At 49.5% G+C, this 20,449-nt stretch overlaps 1 protein-coding gene across 1 annotated transcript in view; it reads left to right on the forward strand.

Annotated features, from left to right (window-relative positions):
- The first annotated feature begins 12,247 nt into the window (after positions 1-12,247).
- The window catches only part of Kdm7a (lysine demethylase 7A), a 59,623-nt gene continuing 51,421 nt past the window's right edge, over positions 12,248-20,449 (forward strand). The window contains exon 1 of the mRNA XM_051174740.1: positions 12,248-12,460. Within this exon, the coding sequence (XP_051030697.1) occupies positions 12,267-12,460 (194 nt within the window). The 5' untranslated portion in view covers positions 12,248-12,266. The remainder of the gene's footprint in view (positions 12,461-20,449) is intronic.

The following is a 20,449-nucleotide window of genomic DNA, read 5'->3' on the forward strand; positions in this document are numbered from 1 at the left end:
CATACCCTTGTCTCCATAGTTTTGAGTTCTCCCCCTCCCCTCCCCCTCCCCCCTCCCCCCTCCCCCTCCCCCTCCCCCTCCTCCCCCTCTCTTTTTTTTTCGAGACAGGGTTTCTCTGTGTGGCTTTGGATCCTGTCCTGGAACTCGCTCTGTAGACCAGGCTGGCCTTGAACTCACAGAGATCCACCCGCCTCTGCGTCTGAGGGCTGGGACTAAAGGCATGCGCCACCAACACCCGGCTTAGTTTTGAGTTTTAAATCTAGCTGTGGTCTCAAGGTCTCAATACATTGTTCTTGGCGTATAGTAGACCCATTCACGGTAATTTTCATTACTGTGAAATTCATGATTAAGCTTAGGAACCTTTTTACTATTAAACATTTTTACTAGAGACCTTTTTCTTTATGTTTTTATGTTCCTATGCGCGCTCGCGCTGGGGTGTGTGTGTGTGTGTGTGTGTGTGTGTGTGTGTGTGTGTGTGTGTGAGGTCTGCATGCCCACCTACCACACTCTGCTTTTTCACTTGGGTGCTGAGGATCCGAACTCGGGTCCCCATGCCTGCGCCACAGGCGGTAGACCCTCTGAGCTGTCTCCCCGCCCCCCATGTTACATAGACCCCGTCACACTCCTTTGCCTATTTGCTTTCCTTGTAGAATCCCATGTCCTTTATTGTTGTTTTCAGGCAGGGTCTCTAGCCTTGGCTGGCTCACTGTGTAGACCAGGCTGGCCTGCCTGCTCTTTCCCAGTGCTGGGATGAAAAGACCTGAGTTTCCACACCCAGCGAACCCCATGTTTCCAGGATGAGCGGTTCTTTTCCGCGTTGTTTTTTCACGTTAGTCCTTTTGTACATGGTTGATTTTCCTCTGGTGCCTTTGGTGTGTGTGTGTGTGTCTCCTCAGAAGTTTCTGTGTATGAGTGTGTGCTGGGTTGGCTCCTTTTCACGAAGCCTATCACGGTTCTCTAAACTGACACTCCCATGGTGGGTGTCTAAGTAAGCAAGGGAGGGGTATTTACAGCCGTCTTCCTGTCTGATTCAGTGTGCAGCAGGGGGCCAGCCGGCTGGGGAACTCAGTTCCCGGGGACCAGGGCATTATCCCTGAAGCCTGGAACCTCAGAGTGTGGGCATCTTTGTCCTTCGCTGGTCCTCCACCTCAATGTCTGCTGTAGAGGCCTGAGTTTTCCTAGCTCAGTAGAGCCGCCCCCACCCTCCCCCAGTACCTGGTGACCCTTAAGCGAATTGCTGGGTTTCTTTAGAGAGCCACCCTACCTTCAACCAATTCCTGCCCCGCCCTAGACCCTGGAAACCGGGAGCTTAGCACCCTGGGCTCTCACGAACACCCCCCCCCCCCCCGGGTTCTGTGGCAGTTAGCCAAGGGGGCTGTTGGCTGGTGCCCCTGGTCCCTCTGGGGATTTTGGTGAAAAATTCCTCTTTCTTTATTAAGCCGTCAAGTCATAAATGCTTTTTTTTTTATGATAATTTTATCATGAGAACAGAAGGATGTGTTTCGTACATCGTAATGGCTAACTCTTTTTGATCCGACTTACCACTTTAAGAAAAAGCAGCTTGAGGGAGTAAGGGTTTATTTGAACTCACTGTTTGAGTCTGTTGCTGTGAGGAAGGCTGGTACTGGAAGCCCTCTCAGCCTGGACAGATGGGGCCGAGAAAAGGGATGCACTTTTACCAGCCTGGGACAGGAACTGGAGGAGTTCCCACCTCGGCCAAAGGATTCTGGAGACCCTCTTAGCCATATACCCAACGGTAGGGTGTGTGTGTGTGTGTGTGTGTGTGTGTGTGTGTGTGAGTGAGTGTGAGTGAGTGTGGTGTGTGTGTGAGTGTGTGTGTGGTGTGTGTGTATGTATGCGTGTGTGAGTGTGTGTGTGTGAATGTGTGTATGTGGTGTGTGTGTGGTGTGAGTGCATGTGTGAGTGTGTGAGAGTGTGTGAGAGTGTGTGAGAGTGTGTGAGAGTGTGTGTGGTGTGTGAGTGTGTGAGAGTGTGTGTGTGTGAGTGAGTGTGTGTGTGGTGTGTGTGTCTCTGTATGTGGTGTGTGTGAGTGTGTGTGTGTGTGTGTGGTGTGTGTGGTGTGAGTGTGTGCATGTGTGAGTGTGTGAGAGTGTGTGAGTGTGTGTGTGGTGTGAGTGTGTGTGTGGTGTGTGAGTGTGTGCATGTGTGAGAGTGTGTGTGTGGTGTGTGTGTCTCTGTGTGTGGTGTGTGTGTATGTATGCGTGTGTGAGTGTGTGTGTGTGAATGTGTGTATGTGGTGTGTGTGTGGTGTGAGTGTGTGAGAGTGTGTGAGTGTGTGTGTGGTGTGTGAGTGTGTGTGAGTGTGAGGGTGTGTGTGTGTGTGCACTCAGGCGGTGCCCTGGTCAGCCCGGGGTTCCATGGAGATGCAAAGGATCCGCTTAAGAGAAAGACCCCGTCCAGCTAACGCTCTTTTGTGCCCTCTCCTCTCCTTCTGCCCTCCCCTCCCCCGGGGCGGACTGGACTTTTCCGGTCTCCCTCTTCTCTCCGGTCTGTCTCTGGGTCCCTTTACCTCCTTTCTCTTCCTCCTTCCATCTGCTCCCAGTTGGCCAACACCTACCCCTCCCTGCTCTCCCCTTCCCCATAGACTGCGTGTGGCTTTGTTGAGTTTGGTGTTTGGTCGCCAGCAGCTGCAACACCTGGGACAACACCTGGGATCTGAACTCAGGTCCTCATGCTGGAGTAGCAAGCCCTTAATCTTCAGAGCCATCTCCCGGACCTGCCCTATGAGATACCTCTTCATCTGGTCAGGCTGAGAGTTAAAATTCGTCATCACAAATATTAAGCAATACGGAGTGGTTGGTTCCTAACGACGAAAGCGGGCTGTGTTAGTGACATTATGCCCCGCCTATCCCCCTTCGCTGAGTGCCGTCCAGACCCGTCCACTTCTGGCAGCACCTCGACCTTGTTTAGTCATTTTTCTGTTGACACCCACATTTCTAAATAAAAACTTACACGGAGCTGTTTCTGAACCATTTGGACATTAGCTGTTGACTTCTTGCTACTGAAGACTTAACTCTTGCATCCTATAACCTGCTTGCTCTCTGTCCATCTTTAACATTTTTGAAATTTCTTCTATTCATCTGAGAGAGAGAGAGAGAGAGAGAGAGAGAGAGAGAGAGAGAGAGAGAGAGAGAGAGAGCTGTCACCGTACTTGTGTGGTCAGAGCACAACTTTTGGGAGTAGGTTCTTCCCTTCCCCCATGTGGGTATCTGGAATCAAACTCGGGATGTCCGGCTTTGTGGCAAAGTAGCTTTCTTGGGTGAGATGAGCCTCTTTTACTTTTTTTTTTTTTTTTTTTTTTTTTTTTTGAGACAGGGTTTCTCTGTGCAACAGTCTTGGCTATCCTGGAACTCACTCTGTAGACCAGGCTGGCCTCAAACTCACAGAGATCCCCATGCCTCTGCCTCCCAAGCGCCCGGCCCATCTTGTAAGAATAGTTATATCGCTTCATTTTGGTTTAAGTGAGATGCACACGAAGCCCACGGCTGCTAGGATTGCCTCCTTCCCCTCAAGGCTCCGATTGCTCTGAAGAAGAGGACTTATTTTCTTACTTGTGCATCTGCCTGAGTGTTTATTCTCTAACTCCCCACCCCAGTGCTGCGTTATGCCCTCCCCGTTCTCATCACTTGTTGGTTTTTTCTTTCTAATGTCAAAAGAGCGTTTCCAGTGACCTTCCAACCTCACTGGCTTATTTCCAGAGACCTTCATCTTCTCTGCAGCCCTCTTCCCATCAGATCTCACAGGCTGTCCTCTGTGCCTGTCTTTTCCATTCTCCCAGGCTCGTGAATCTTAGCAGGAAGTATTTAAGCAAGGCGGCATAAATCACCCTTCCTTGAATTGTACTCCAGATTCCTGCCCCTGGGTCCCAGTCCCTGTGAATAGGTCATTATTTTGGCATATTCAAGATAATGTAGGCATAGTACCTAACTGGTTTTTTCTTCCGAAAGTACTAGGGAGTAAATAAATAAACCCAGGGCCTCACGCATGCATGCCGGGCAAGCACTCCACCACACTGATCTGTGCCCTCAGTCTGTTCTCACTTCTTATTTTGAAACGGACCTTACTAAATTGTTCAGATTGGCCTTAAACTCAGTCTGTACCGCAGTCAGGCCTTGCCTTTGTTATCCACCTGCCTTATCCCGTCAGTAGACGGGAGTAAAAGCTTCTGCCACGAACCTGGTTACTTCGTTTGTTTATTCATTTTATTTTTTGTTTTTGGAGACAAGGTCTCATTATGTAGCTCTGGCTGGCCTGGAACTCACTCTGTAGACCTCGCTGTCTCTTCCTTCCAAGTGCTGGGATTAAAGGCATGCACTACCGCTTCTTAGCACTTGGGAGGTGGAGACTGGAGGATTATCAAGGCCAACCTTGGCTACATAGCAACTTTGAGGCTAGCCTACACTAGCTACGTGAATCTGTTTTAGACACCAAAAGTGTCTTTTATTTAGGCATGTTGCTGCTGCACAGCTATAACTCTGGCACCCAGGGAGATGAGACGGGATTGTGGAGAGAGAATTCAAGGCCATCCTGTTTTGTTCTGTTTTAAGTTTGCATTACTTCTTTTATTGTTATGTCAGTGTGCATGTGTGTGCGTGCTCATATGTACAATGTGTGTGATTGCATAAGTGCCACAGAGTCAGAGGATAGCTCTGTGGAGTTGATTTTCTTTCCTTTTGTACATCAGTGCCAGGGACTGAACTGGGGTTATCAGGCTTCATAGTAAGCAACCTGCCACCATGGAATCTTGCCCACACCAGCCTGAGTTTTGTGAAATAGAACTGAGGTATAATAAATAAACTGCACATATTACTACATATGGTTTGGACTTTGGCATGTTCTGTGAAACTATCGCGGTGAGTCGGAGCACTACACTAACCTGTTTCCCACGAGTCTTACTTCCTGTGTCCTTCTGTCTTCTTACTCGGGGAGGGCCCTACCCATCATGGAAGCTCTCATGTCCGCTCATAGAGCTCCGAGATGTCAGTGAGCACACAGGACTCTTGAGTGTCATCCCCTGGGTTCTCCGTGACGAGAGATGGAGGGACATCATGCACACGAACAGGCAACTCTCACCTGCCCCTGTCACTACCAGTGTAACTTCCCTCATGAGAATAGCCAGAGGGCCACACTGCTGCTCCGTGAAGGATGCAGAGCTCAAAGGGAGACCGTGTACTGTGCTCTGGTACTGGCCACTCTCCAGCCTCTGCTCTTTGCCTCTGGTTTCACAGCCGATAGTTCTCTTTGTGCTGCCATCATTAATTTTTCTGTTTGCCGTGGGCAGGGCGGTTCCCCCCTCCTTTGTCGGACTTTCCCCCTCTGCACCAGCTTTTCCCTAGCCTCACCCCAACGGAAGGCCCAGCAGTTAGGAGCACTGGCTGCTCTTGCAGAGGACCCAGGTTCAATTCCCAGCACCCATGTGGTGCAACTCCAGTTCTAGGGGCTCTGATGCCTTCTTCTAGCCTCCATGAGCTACTGTATCCTATGGTACACACACGCACGCACACTCACACACACTCACACTCACACTCACACACCAAGTCTAGATTCAATAGGGAATTTTCTAGGCCAACCAGTCATGCTACAAATAAATGGGTCAAATAAATTCCCAGTTTCTTGCCCATCTTTTTTGTCTTTAGGCATTTTTTCCTACATTAAAGACACCCTAGATAAGGGTGACAAACCCCAAACAGAGATTGAACAATCTTGCTTTTTTTTCACACATTTGTATTACATCATCTGCCTCATGAATTTGTGACTGATGTTCCCTTTTTGTTCTAAATATAGATGAAAGCGTGCTTTTAGTTGTCCTTAACTTATTTTTGGTAAGGCCCAGCTCATCCTAGCTTTAATCTTCCTAACACCTTTCATAGAAGTCTGTGCCACAATTCTGTGTCTGTCCTTGATTGATGTCCCTTTCTCTGAGTTTGAAAGTGCTGGATTTGGAGGAACTCATCATCAACTCTTTTGTTGTGGCGTCTTCACGCCTGTGATTTGTCATATCCTTTGTTGTTTTTTTGTTTTTCGAGACAGGGTTTAGAGGATGTACTGGAACTCGCTCTGTAGACCAGGCTGGTCTTGAACTCACAGAGATCCACCTGCCTCTACCTCCCCAGCGCTGGGATTAAAGGCATGTGACACTACCACCTGGCAAAGCAAGAACTATTTTTTATATTCCCTTTTCTTCATGGCATCTACGTTGTAAAATCCCATTTATTTTTGTAGGGGAGGGTTGCTGAGGGCTGAGCCTACAGCATCATCCATGCCATGCAGGTCTTCTACCACCAAGCTGTAACTCCACTCTCCAAGTATAGTGAACTCTTAGTAACCACGCTTACTTTATTACATGAGGTAACGTCACTTTTTAGTGTTTCTGTTTAAAAGCATCTTTAGGTGTGGAGGCACGTGCTTTTAATACCAGCGCTTGGGAGACAGGCAGCTAGATCTCTATATGAGGCCAACCTGGTCTACATACTGAGTTCCAGGATCGCCAAGGATACATAGTGAGATCTTGTCTCAGAAAATAACGTATCTATCAAACATATGGAGATACAGCATTTCTTTAACCTTAACAAGTCCTGGATATTAAAGCTGATTAAACATTTGTTGCTGTTTTTGAAGTACTTACCAAAAAGATAGCTGGAAATTCTGATTTCTGTCTGCTACACTGTGAAGAAATGCACAGAGTAACAGTTTACAGCTTTTAATCTCAGTGCTCAGGAGAGGCAGAGGGAGGTCGATCTCTGTGTGTCTGAGGCAAGCCGGGGCTACATCCCCTGCCTCAAACAAATTATTCTTTCTATGGGCATGTATGTGTTCCCGTGTGTGTAGAAGTGAGAGATTGGCACTGGGCGTCTTCTTCAACAGCCTCCTACCTCATTTTTTGAGACAGTCTCTCACTGCCTCTGGAGCCGATGTAGCTAGCCTGGCTGGCCAGCATCTGTTTCTCCAGTGCCAATGTTTAGCTTCGTACCTGGCTTCTCTGCTTAGGTGCAGGGATTGAGTTCAGGTCCCCAGGCCTGTACGGTAAGCACTTTACCAACAGAGCCAACCACTAGCTCTATCTTTTACAGTTTTTTTTTCTTTTTTTTTTTGAGTAGGGTTTCCCTTATAGCTATGATTGCCCTGGAACTCACCCTGTAGACCAGGCTGGCCTCAAATTCACAGAGATGTCTCTACCTCCTAAGTGCTGGGAATATAAGACATGTGCCACTAATGACCAGCTTACAACTTCTATGTAATTAGAAAAGAAAAAGTTTCAAACACTTTTGGACTTAATGTTAATGGCATAATTCATAACTATAAAGGAATAGATCTAGGCAATAAAACCGAGACAGAATTCACAATTTAATCCAACCTACAGATTAGAGCATAAATGAGCTATCCATAGGCAAAAGATTGATAAGACATATACGAGGAATAAAAATGTACATGTATTTATATAATGTGTGTGGGGTGAGGCACATGCATGCCATACTACACATGTTGAGGTCAGAGGACAACTTTCAGGAGTTGGTTCTTTCAACTACGCGGGTGCTGGGAGCTGCACTCAGGGTGTCAGGCTCGGCAGCAAGTGCCTTCGCTTACTAGCGATCTCACTGACGGCTTCAGTAATATCTGTTCTGTTGTTGTTGTTGGTTTTTTCAGACAGGGTTTCTCTGTGTGGCCCTGGCTCTCCTGGAATTCACTCCGTAGACAAGGCTGGCCTTGAACTCAGAGTTCCCGCTGACTCTGCCCCCTGAGCTGGGATTAAAGGTGTACACCATTCCCAGCTTCAATGTCTTCCTGTGGACTGTCAGTGTAGAATCCCCCTGGCTCCTGCATTAGAAGAAAGGCCGCCACACTATCAGCACAGCTGCCAGTTTTACACACGGGATCTGCTTCCACTGTGGCCGATTCCCTTCTTTCTCCAGCACCCATAATGCACTTCTTTGCTTCATCAGATGTTAGTTACCCTTTCCCCTCTATCTCCTAGAATTAAAACTTCGAAGTTTTCTAATTACGTGTGTGGGGATATTTTCTGTTTCCTTTGGTTAGTACGATGAGCCACTGTGAGCATCAAGTAGTAGAAGGTGCTATACAAAAACAAATCACGAGGCTGGAGAGATGGCTCAGTGATTAAAAACACTTGTTGCTCTTGAAGAGGACCCGGGTTCGGTTCCCAGTCCCACTTGGTGGTTTATAACCATCTGCAACTGTAGTTCCAGGACATCTGACACCTTCTAATGCTTCTTGTAACCTCCATAGGTATGAGGCATGCAAGTGATGCACAATACATATATGCGAGCAAAAATTTCATAGGAAATATTAAAACCTCAGTTAATTAATGCACAACTATAGCTTAAAGTAGAAGTTCAAAGCATATTTCTTTGCAAAGAAGCTAGCGGGCAGTTATGGAGACAGAAAAATGCCTGTAGTACTATAAACAGAATTGCTATGTTGGGGCAGACATTCCTTGTTAGAGCAGTGAGGTTCTGTGGATGAGTCCTAATACATGCACATGCCAAATCCAGACAGCCTCTGCCAGTGTCCGCAACCAGGCAGAGGCAGTACCAGCGCAATCCCTCAGCTTATTCCTGCGTGGAGGCAGGTGTCTTTCTGCACGGTGGTTTCTTTAAATTCTCTTTTTAAATTTGTATGTGTGCACACATTCCATGGTGTGTGTGTGTGTGTGTGTGTGAGCGTAGGTTGGAGGACTTTTAAATTTGAGTGTATGTGCACACGCATACCGTGTGGTGTGTAGACTGGAGGACTTTTACATTTGTATGTGTGCCACACATTCCATGATGTGTGTGTGTAGGTTGGAGGACAACTTACAGGAGTTGGTCCTCTCTTTGCACCATGCAGATCTTGGGGACAGAACTTAAGGTTGTCAGGCTTGGTGGCAAGCACCTTTACCCACTGAGCCATCTAGCCAATTGATATTTTTAAAAATTCTTTCAAACTCTAATTTGGGATAATTTTCTAGCTGCTCCTTCATCCTCCCTAATACTATTAATAACCAAACAATTATGGATAATTACAGTTAACAGCTATCTGGCTTATTATGTACTAAGCCATACTCAGCAGTTGGTTATCTCATTTAATGAACCCTAAGCTGAGGCAGATATTCTTATCATTCTCATTAAAATGAAAAGAGCCTAACTCGAGCATAAGTTGTCATAGAGATGGCAGCATGCAGGATCCAAACCCATGTACGTAACTGCTATGTCTGGAAGCTGCCACTAAAATGTTGGCACTATCCAGAGTTCTACCCTGCATCTCCTATTTCTTCAGCGTTGAACATTGGTGTGCACAGCTTCTTTACCTGTCCCTCCACCCCCGCAAAAAGATTTTTATCCTAATGTTCTTACTGATTTTTTTTTTTCATGTACCCTTTAAAACTATTTTCATTTCCAAACTGCAGACTCAATCAGGTAGACCAAACATGCATTCGGGGGTCACTAGACAAGGCTCTTCTTAATGAATTCTATTAAGTGGAATTGAATGTCCATTTATCACAATATTGGCATTTGATCAGATGGCTCAGATGGTGTCTCAGGTGCTGTCTACTGGTCTTGACAGCATCATAAAGTTACCCTGCTACACGCGTTAGTTGCAGTTCTGGTGGTGTAACCCAAAGTCTTAGACTGACAGGCAAGTGCTCCTCCTCAAGCTACACTCAGCCTTCCCTTTAGAATTACTAAGAGTTGAAATTATGTTACAACTTCTCAAACCTCTGTGATTTCCTGTGCTATTTGACAGGCTGTATATGTGATCATTAACAACAAAATATGCTCTGGGCCGGTGAGATAGTTCAGCAGGTTGAAGTGCTTGCCAAGCAAGCCTGAGGACCTGAGTTTGCCTCACCTGCCTCCAGGTGAAATAGTGGGAGAGCCGACTCTGGAAGACCCTGTTCCCCAAGTGCGTGTATGTGTGCAGTCTCCTCCTCATGAAGCTCATTTGAAGCTCATTTGTTCTTAATGAAGTCCAAGGAATGCAAGTGGCCCTGCACCCTTTTGACCTGCTTTATTAGTTGTTGCTCTTTTGGGTAGGGGTGCGAGGCAGGGTTTCTGTGTAGCCCCAGCTGTCCTGAAACTTGCTCTGTGGACCAGGCTGGCCTTGAACTCACAGAGATCCACCTGCCTCTGCCTCCTAAGTGCTGGGATTAAAAGGCATGCACCACCATGCCAGGCAGTTTTTGCTTGATTTTTTTTATCTGACACAACTAAGGCTCCAAGTTCATATAGCATTTTTTTTGTTTTCGCCTCCAGTCTTGGAATCAACCATTTTACTAAGAAAAATGGAGAATTATATTTAGAAGTCAAACTCTGGACTCATTTTTATGGATTAATTGCTCACAGATCCTCTTAAGGGACAACGTATGAACATACTTGTATTTCTTCATATAGAGAGTGATCCCACTGTTACTAGCCTACCAAAAAATGTTTTCTAGTTTTCCATGTATGTAGCTCCCATTTTCCTCAGTATAATGACCTATTGGGCCAACACGCTGTGCATAACCAATACCCTTCTCTCAAGTGTTAACTCTCCAAAGCCAGGTGTGCCCTCAGAGAACGCTGCATCAGGCTGCTTTCTCCGTGGATGCCCTGCTCTGAAGCCTGCCTTTCCTCAGTGTTCTTTGACCTCAAGCAACCTCTCTAAAACACGTTAAATTCATTCTTTTTATTTCCTTCGTTCCCTCTCTCTCTTCTCCTTTTCTCTCAGTGTGGTAATTAAGGAAGGCATTATTAGCCATAATTTCAACAGCTCTTTGGGGAATTGGCCAACCCATGCATGATACATATGCTAAAATTACACATGCTTCAAATTCAAGGACTTTACGTCAAATATGATTTTCAGGCTTTTCTTTCCGTGTGATGTGAGAAGCAGTGGTGGTGTACAGAAAGGACTCGGCGAAGAATGAATTAACAAGTTTAGTTCCAATTCTCAGATGGAGGCAAGCTATTAGTTTTCCTCCACACACACACACACACACACACACACACACACACACACACACACACAAAATAGTAAAAAATAAAAAAAAAATTAAGAAAAGCTAGAATAGACCAAGGAGATTTTACTGCTTGGGGACAGTGAGTTGACTCACCTGCCCATCTTCCCAAACAAAAGTTACCCAGGGAGCTTTATTGCTTTTCGTGGATATAAATGCTTATAGTGCTTCCAACACTCCGTTCATTTTTCTCTATTAGATATTTGTTAGGTGCTTCTATTCTTCAGCTTAGCACCTGACATCTGATTTGGCTTCATTTTTCACAAAAATAAATAAACAAATCAATAAAAGTGCCGGCTTGTGGTGCACCGAAGACGACCAGAGATCGATCCTTTTCTTCTTGCTTTGTGGCATGCCTCTCTGCTCCCAGGGAAAAGACGGTTCAGATTTCCTCCCCACCTCCCCAGTTAGCGTGGCCGAGCAGTCGCAGGCCGGCGTCGTCGTTATTTATCTAGAACAAGGCGGGTCCCCAGCCTGCCCCTCCCGCCGGCGACAGACTCTAACGGAATTCCTCCCGACCCCGGCTCCAATCAACACCCCCTCCCGCCCGCCCGTTCCCAAGTTGCTCCCCGGGCATCGGAGCGCGACGCTTCCCGAAGTTTGCGTGCGCCTCCGCCTCCCGAGGCAGCGCTCCAGCTGGGGAGGCACCGGCCCTGCCGCGTCACGCCGGCCCGGCTGGGGCCCACGCAGGCGGGGGCGGCATCGTCGGAGGGCGGCAGCCGAGCGACGCGGAGCCTGGCGCCTGCCGGCTTTCGTGCCCGGAGCCGAGCGGAGCGGAGTCGAGCCGAGCGGAGCGGAGCCGAGCCGAGCCGAGCGGAGCCGAGCGCCTGCCCTTGTTCGCACCGCAGCGACTGCGGGCCCGGCTCCCCCGGCCGCCCGGCTCCCCCGGCCCCGCCGCCCGCTCCGCGCTCGCCCCCGCGGCCGTGCTCCCGTCCCGGGCCGCGCGTGCGCTCGAGCCGCCCGCCGGCCGCCGCGGAAGCAGCGGGGAGCGCGCGCCGCGGGCGAGCGTGCGTGCGCGTGCGCGAGAGCCGCGCGGCCCCGCCCCGCGCCGCCCCGCCCCCGCGGCCTTGCTCGCGCGCGCGCACTAAGGCGCCGCCGCCGCCGCCGCTGCCGCCGCCTCCGCCGCCGCCGCCGCCGGGGCTGCTGCTCCGGCTGCTGCAGGAGGCGGCGCTGGCTGGCGGCTGCGCTCGCTCCAGTGGGCGAGCGGAGGAGCGGGCGAGCGTGCGTGCGTGCGTGCGTGCGTGTTTTAAAGATGGCCGGAGCGGCGGCGGCCGTGGCCGCGGGAGCAGCAGCCGGGGCCGCCGCGGCCGCCGTGTCGGTGCCGGCTCCGGGTCGGGCCTCGGCGCCCCCTCCGCCCCCGCCCGTGTACTGCGTGTGCCGGCAGCCGTACGACGTGAGCCGCTTCATGATCGAGTGCGATGCGTGCAAGGACTGGTTCCACGGCAGGTAAATAAATAAAATAAAAGCCGGGCCCGGCCCGGCCCCGGCCCCGGCCCCGGCCGACGCCGCAGCGGGGCCCCCGCCCGCCCGCCCGCCCGCCCGCCCGCCCGGCCGCCGAGCGCAGCGCAGCGCAGCCGCGGGCTCGCGGCCCCGGCGAAGTCGCCACAACAAACGGGAACAAAGGGGCGGGCGGAGAAGTTGTCCGGGAGCCCGGCCGGGGGCGGCGGCGGCGGGGGCGGGGGAGGGGGCGGCGGGGGAGGAGGGGAGGAGGGGAGGAGGGGAGGAGGGGAGGAGGGGAGGAGGGGAGGAGGGGAGGAGGGGAGGAGGGGAGGGCAGGACCCGGCCCCGGCCCCCACCGCCCGCCCCGGCCCCGCTTCCGGGCGCCGCGGGTCCCGTCGCGCCCCCTTCTCTCTCCCCCGTCTCTCTGTCTCTCTCTGTCTGTCTCTCTCTGTCTCTCTGTCTCTCCGTCTCTACTGTCTCTCCCCCGTCTCTCCCCCGTCTCTCTCTGTCTCTCCCCTGTCTCTCCGTCTCTCTCTGTCTCTCCTGTCTCTCCGTCTCTCTCTGTCTCTCTCCGTCTCTCCCCTGTCTCTCTCTGTCTCTCCCCGTCTCTCTCCTGTCTCTCCGTCTCTCTCTGTCTCTCCTGTCTCTCCGTCTCTCTCTGTCTCTCCTGTCTCTCCGTCTCTCTCTGTCTCTCTCCGTCTCTCCCCTGTCTCTCTCTGTCTCTCCCCGTCTCTCCCCTGTCTCTCCGTCTCTCCCCCGTCTCTCCTGTCTCTCTGTCTCTCTCTGTCTCTCCCCTGTCTCTCCCCGTCTCTCCCCTGTCTCTCCCCGTCTCTCCCCTATCTCTCTATCTCTCTATCTCTCTGTCTCTCCCCGTCTCTCCCCTGTCTCTCCGTCTCTCTCTGTCTCTCCCCTGTCTCTCCCCTGTCTCTCCATCTCGCTCTGTCTCTCCTGTCTCTCTGTCTTTCTGTCTCTCCCCATCTCTCCCCTGTCTCTCCGTCTCTCAAACTTGCCCGGGCGGGCGGGACGACGGCGCCCGAGTAAACAGAGCAACAGATGAGGCGGGTGAGATGCGGGCCGGGTCCCGCCGCACTCAGCCCCCCGCCCCGCCCCGCCCCGGCCCGCCCCGGCCCGGCCGCGGAGACCCCGGGACGGCCCGGCCGCGAACTTTGGGGCTGTGCGGGCGCTGAGGACGGGGCGGGCGGGCGCTGAGGACGGGGCGGGACGGGGCGGTGCGGTGCGGACGGTGAGGACGGTGAGGACGGTGCGGACGATGCGCTGCGGGGCTGTGCGGGCGGACGGTGAGGACGGTGCGGGACGGGGCGGTGCGGTGCGGACGGTGAGGACGGTGAGGACGGTGCGGTGCGGTGCGGACGGTGAGGACGGTGAGGACGGTGCGGGCGATGCGCTGCGGGGCTGTGCGGGCGGACGGTGAGGACGGTGCGGGACGGGGCGGTGCGGTGCGGACGGTGAGGACGGTGAGGACGGTGCGGACGATGCGCTGCGGGGCTGTGCGGGCGGACGGTGAGGACGGTGCGGGACGGGGCGGTGCGGTGCGGACGGTGAGGACGGTGCGGGACGGGGCGGTGCGGTGCGGACGGTGAGGACGGTGAGGACGGTGCGGGCGATGCGCTGCGGGGCTGTGCGGGCGGACGGTGAGGACGGTGCGGGACGGGGCGGTGCGGTGCGGACGGTGAGGACGGTGAGGACGGTGCGGGCGATGCGCTGCGGGGCTGTGCGGTGCGGGCGATGCGCTGCGCTGCGGTGCGGGGCGGTGCGGACGGGGCGGGGCGGACGGGGCCCTCGGATGCCGCCGCCGCAGGTTTGACGTTTCGCAGCGCTCGGGCCGCCCCCGCAGCCGGGCCGCCGCCTCGTGTGTTTTGTAATCAAAGTGTGAGGCTAATAAAGGGCGGCGCCACAGCCTCTTGACTCCGGCGTGGGAGGTTCGCAGGCATTTAAACAAAGAAACTAGTTGGGGTTGGGCGCCCAAAGTCCTTGTTTGGGTGTTGTGGCAAAGCCTGCGGTCACCTTTAGGGGAGGCGGGTTTCCTGGGCACCGATGGGCGTCGGGTCTTGGCGAGCGCCCGCTTGGGAGTCGTAGCTGACTCGGTGACTGTGGTTGTAGGAAGTATCCTTTGATTGACAGCAGGGCATTTAAATACAGTCCCCGCTCCCCCTCCCCAGCTTTACGGAGAAGTCGCACCACCAGGCCAGATGTCTTGGTCTCCCTCTGCTGGTCTGGGGAGAGAAAACCGTTGATACTACATGGTTCTTTTCAGCGGTGACCGATTAAGTGTTTGACTTAATTTTCAAGTACACTTAAATTTACTGAGTTTTAAAGTTAGGTATCCCTAACACAAAATTCTCTCTTCAAAAGAAGGGCATTTTGTGTAAAGACAAATTTGAGCAGTCTGACTAAAGGGTGGAGGGTATTGTAATATCACTTAGTAAATGTTTTCCTGTATTCTGATTTCACGTAAAGGTGAAATTTGTAGGTATTAGACCTTTCCGATTCTGTGCCTACATTCATTCTCTGCTTCCACAACATTCCAACCAACCAGAAAAGATTATCCAACGTTAAATTCTAAAAAGAAAAAAAAAAAAAACACAAGAATTAGTTGCAGTTTTAGAAAGTTGAAGTTTGTGCAGGGAACTGATTGATGGAAGTATGCCCCATTGCATAATTCACACATCTGATAGGTTAATAAATTATAGATTTGAACTTTTTAAAGCTACTTTTATTGTGACATTTGTGCTGAGGAGTCAAAATCAGATGCTCACACTTGTGCTTCGAGTTCGACCACCCCCATCTTCCTCCCCACCCCCCCAGACCAAGCCTAAAATTCAGAGATCTCTCAAGTGCTGGGACTAACGGCCAGTTGCAGCCTTGGTCTTGAATCAGGTGTCATAGTTCTAGAGCATGATAAACCTCAGGTGTCTTCCTGGACATTTTTGTCACACATTTAATTGCCAACTCCCAAATGAATCCCTGTGATCTCATCTGTGGAGGTGACTCGGTGAGCTCAAGGTCTTTTTGACCACTGAGCTTTGAGATGTTAAAGTGGTTCCCATGTTAGAAGTTAGGAAAGTTAGTCATACTGGCCTGCCCCATAAAAGTGGCATTTGTTAGTAAGTCTAACTTTTATATGTTAATAATTTAGAATCTATATGCCTTTTCTATGATTGATATTTATTCTAATGAGTCATTTTTAAACACGGTTACTTACATATTAGTTACTAAACATTACATGAGAATTGGTTCCTAAAGGGTCAGGTTTTCAAAGTGGTCTGTCTGTAGAAGAGGGAAGACAAGCAGTCTTTACATGGATGATTTCTTTTTAATTTTCTTTATCATAAAACTTGTTATTATTGTGTATTATGATGTGCGTTTTCTACGGGTGGAACTCAGATTTATCGGGCTTGCATGGCAGGCACCTTACCACTGTCTGGGAACCTCAAAAGCTGTTTTAATTTCTTCTGATGAAGAAAAAAGGGCCTTCCTTGATGCAGGTAGGCGGCAGGGCAATTAGAACAGCTTCCTCTCGGGTTGAGACTGTTGAGCTTTGGTGCATCCTTGGTGATTAGGAATTCCCATCCCTTAGCCTGCCCAGGCCTTTTTGCAAGGGACGCTTAACCAACAGCTGTAATGAATAATAGAAAGTCTGGGGTCAGTGAGCTGAGAGGCAGGCTTTTCCAACTTACAGATAGTTCTTCCTTCAATCCTGGTGGGAGTGAGGCAGTGGAGGTCCTCCTCGGTGAGACAGACAGCGAAAGTCCTCCTCGGTGAGACAGAAGACAGCGGAGGTCCTCCTGGGTGGACAGCGGAGGTCCTCCTGGGTGGACAGCGGAGGTCCTCCTGGGTGGACAGTGGAGGTCCTCGGTGCCACTCCTTGACTTTGACAGTACTCTGATATCATCCCATGAAAAACCCCATTGTTCTGGTTAAATTGTACAAAAATGCTGAGTCCTGTTTATAGTTAAACACTTGTATGTCTTTGTAATAACATATTCTTTAGATTTTACAAGAATAATGTATTACAAAAATTAAAACATATAGAGAAATAAAAAGAATACGAAAGGAAAGTCCATATCTTTACTGGATAGCTGCTATTTAATGTTTGAGGCCTGATTGATTTTTTTTTTTTTTTTTACAAAATTGGAATATGCTTTAACCTGGCTCTTGCCAGGTATTCAGTAAGAAATTCCTTTAAAAAAATTGGTGGTTAGAAGGTGTGGTTGTTTGGTTTGACATATCTTTGACAGGTTGTCTTCTGAAATGTTACTCAGTGTTCTTCAGCAGTACCCGTTTTAATTCCTGTGTCTTGGACAATATAAAGTGTTATTTTCTTTGTTGAACAAACTTTGGCAATTTATGTATAAGTGAATATTATAAGAAAAAAAGTGGTGTGCATGATACTGCTTTTAGTCTCAGCACTTGGGAGGCACAGACAGGCAGAGCTCAGTGACTCGTAGGCCAACTGGTCTACAGAGCAAGCTCCTGTCCAGCCAGATCCCACAGCCAGCTAGCTCCCAGGCCTGTACCCAGAGTCATGAAAAGAATGCTCTCAGAGCTTTGAGGACTTAAAATTTCTTCTCTATCTGAGGGTAAATATGAAAAAACGCACATGCTCTCTGATGTTAACCTTCTCTTTTACTTCGTCTTAAAAAAAACCACGTCCTGTCTCCACCCAGCCGGACGTTTCAGACAGGGTTTCTCTGTGTAACAGCATTGACTGTCCCTGAATTTGCTTTGTAGACCAGGCTGGCCTTGAACTCACAGAGATGCGCCTGCCTCTGCTTCCCGAGTGCTGGGATTAAAGGTGTGCACCACCATCACCCAGCTTGGATTTTATTTTTAAGCAGATGGTTTGCTTTCGGTTGAAATGTCAAGGAATTGACATCCTTTTATAAGGATCATTCTTGGTCTTGTTTCAGTGTGTAGATGGCCGAGCATATCTGAGGACCCTGCATTTACTTGATTCCTAGCTCTGGAGGAAAATCACTCACTCAGCTGGTACTTGAGAATAGGCCGCAGGAGGTGAAGGTGAAGCCGGGAAGGCTACTAAGGCTATTGCAATAATCTAGGTAGCAGATGCTTTAAATGAATGTGGTGTGCGTGTGTGTGCGTGCGTGCGTGCGAGCGAGCGAGCGAGAGAGAGAGAGAGAGAGAGAGAGAGAGAGAGAGAGAGGCAGAGACAGAGGCAGAGACAGGGACTGGGAATTGAACCTAAGGCCTTGCCTATTCAAGGCAAGCTTCTACCACTACCTATATCCCCAGCCCTCTTTACTTACTGAGACAGTGTCTCACTAAGTTTCCTGGACTAGCCTTGAACTTATTCTGTAGCCCAGATAAACCTCAAACTTCTGATCTTCCTGCCTTAGTCTCCTGAGTAGCTAGGAATACAGTCTTGTACCACAAGATTCAGCTTTTATATTTCTATGTCATATTATTTATATTTTCCCCTTCATATTGAATGGAGAATTTTGTACATGGGGATAGAAGAATTTTGTTGGGTAATACTATTGAGTAGACAGTTCTCAGGAACTCACCAGAACACTTACTGAATGTTTTAATCAGTCCTAGTACTGTTTGCTTACACTGGGACTTTAATTACCACACCTGATTTTCACACCTTGGGTAAGTGTTATTATTATCTCCATTTTACAACATAGGAATCCAGGGGATAGAGAGTTAAATAGCCTTCCCAGGATGTACAACAACAAGGTGAAGTAGTATCTGATGTCACACAGCGCTGGGTGAGTAGTGGTCCTATGTCTTCCCTGTAGCTGTGGCTAGTCTAGTCTTGGTTTGTCTCTGCTGGAGATGGAATGGATGTTCTAGAGGGAGATGCCTGTAGACATCTTACTTTCTTGCTTCTTTTAAGAAAAGATTATGTTTGGGGGCAGGAGAGGTGGCTTTGTGGTTAGGAGTGCTTGCCCTTACAGAGGACACATGCTTGCTTCCCAGCAACTGTGCTGTGAGGCTCACAGCTGTCTTATTAACTCCAGGTCCAAGGGATTGGACGCCCTCCTCTGGCTTCTAGGCACCCTACACACTCATGCAGACACACATGCACAAACAGACATAAAGGACTTCTAAGTGAAACAAGTTAAAATTGTAAATGCCTTGGGGACAGAATACTTACTAATAAAAATACTGGATGCTTTCCTCATTTAACTGATTTCATCCTTGTTATAAGTGAATTTCTTTTTTCTTATTTTAATAAATGCATTTATTAGACTAGCTCTTTATTTTTAAATAGGAGGTGGCAGAGGTAGGTGGATCTCTGTGAGTTCAAGGTCAGCCTAGGCTATATAATGAGACCTTGTCTCAAAAAAAAAAAGAAAAACACAACAAAAACAAAAAGAAAATTAGGTGTTGGGGATGAGTATAGTGGCTTACACCTGTAATTCTATCATTGAGTACCACATTCAAGGCAAGCCTGGCCATGCTAGACTTTGTCTCAACTCCTACTCCCTATTGGACCCCCCTTACCCCCCCCCCAGGGGTTGGAATTACTTTTAAAGGTTGTTTTGTAGGCATTATCCTTAATGAAGTCTTGGTGATATGGACTTGTATCTCCCCATAAGAGGACAGAAGCTGGATTACTGAACATTTTGGCTACCTTTTAACTTTTTTACTTCTTTCTGTGTGGGGGAGGGACAAGGTCTTGCTGTGTTTGTCATGACCTTCCTGCCTCAGCCTCCTTGGTAGGACGACGGTTAACCCTATTGAGTTTATTTTCACGTTTAGTGCAGGGCTGACTTGTTTGTTTGTCCCCAGTGTTGTAGGGATTGAATTGAGTTTACTGATGCTTTGCTTTTTGAGGTGAAGCATAGGGTTTGCATTAGAGCAGAACAGGTGTGAAGGGGCCTGCGCAGAAACTCAGCTTTTGAGCAGCTGGGGGTGCTGCTCTACAGTGCTGGCTAGTAAGGCTTTTGTTCTTCATAGGCACTGCATTCTATTCTGCTGGTTTATGGTCCCGTCCCCCCATCCCCCACTCCCATCCCCCATCCCCCATCCCCCTTCTGTTTGGTGTTTTCTGAGACAGGCTGTCACTGTGTACTTCAGGCTGGTTTGAACTCCGGAGATCATCTCTGATCTCAGCACTTGGGAAGCTGAGGCAGGTGGATCTCTGTGAGTTCAGTGCCAGCCAAGGCTACACAGTGAGGCCCCCCTCCTTACGTGTGCATGCCACCACGCCAAAGCCCTAGGATCTTAAAATTTGTTTTAAAGATTCTTTTCTTATTTACATTTTGTGTGTCTGACATGTATGAGTATTTTGCTTACATGTATGTATGTGCATGCCTGGTCCCTTGGAGGCCAGAAGGGACATTGTGGTCCCTCCCACCCTGACCAGGAGTTAACAGACAGTTGTGAGCTAATATGTGGGTGTTGGGAACTGAACTCATGTGTTCTGTAAGAGTACAAAGAGCTATTAACCAATGAGCCGCAAATCCAACCCCATTTTATTTATTTACTTATTTATTTTTTAAAGACAAGGCTTCATGTGCCCCTCTGGCCTCAAAGTTGCAATGTAGCCGAAGGGGCCTTGAACTTGTGATCTTTCTGTCTCCACCTGCACCACACCTGGTTTAGGAGGTGCTGGGGATTGAACCCGGCTTTGTGCATGCTAGGCAAGCATTCTGCTAACTGAGCTGTATCAATAACTCTGGTTTATCTTTTTGCATGTGCTGTGCTTTCTTGCATACATGCATGGGTGTGCTGAGAATTGGTCCCGGGCTTCACACATTCTGAGCCCACTGTCCACACTGAACGATGTCTCCAGCCCTGGGGTGCTGTAATGTGTGTGCCTGTGGAGGTCTGATGACTTGTGGGATTGGTTCTCTTCCTCCTCCTGTGTGGGTTCCAGGGATTGAACTCAGGTGGTCAGGCTTTTGAGGCAAGCCTTGATACATGCATAAGTCATCTCAACAGCCCGGTTTTATTTTTTTCATGCGTGCAGGCTTGTTTGTTCTTTGCCTTTTTATTTTGACT

Source organism: Phodopus roborovskii, unplaced genomic scaffold (assembly GCF_943737965.1).
Source record: "Phodopus roborovskii unplaced genomic scaffold, PHOROB, whole genome shotgun sequence".
Classification (NCBI taxonomy): domain Eukaryota; kingdom Metazoa; phylum Chordata; class Mammalia; order Rodentia; family Cricetidae; genus Phodopus; species Phodopus roborovskii.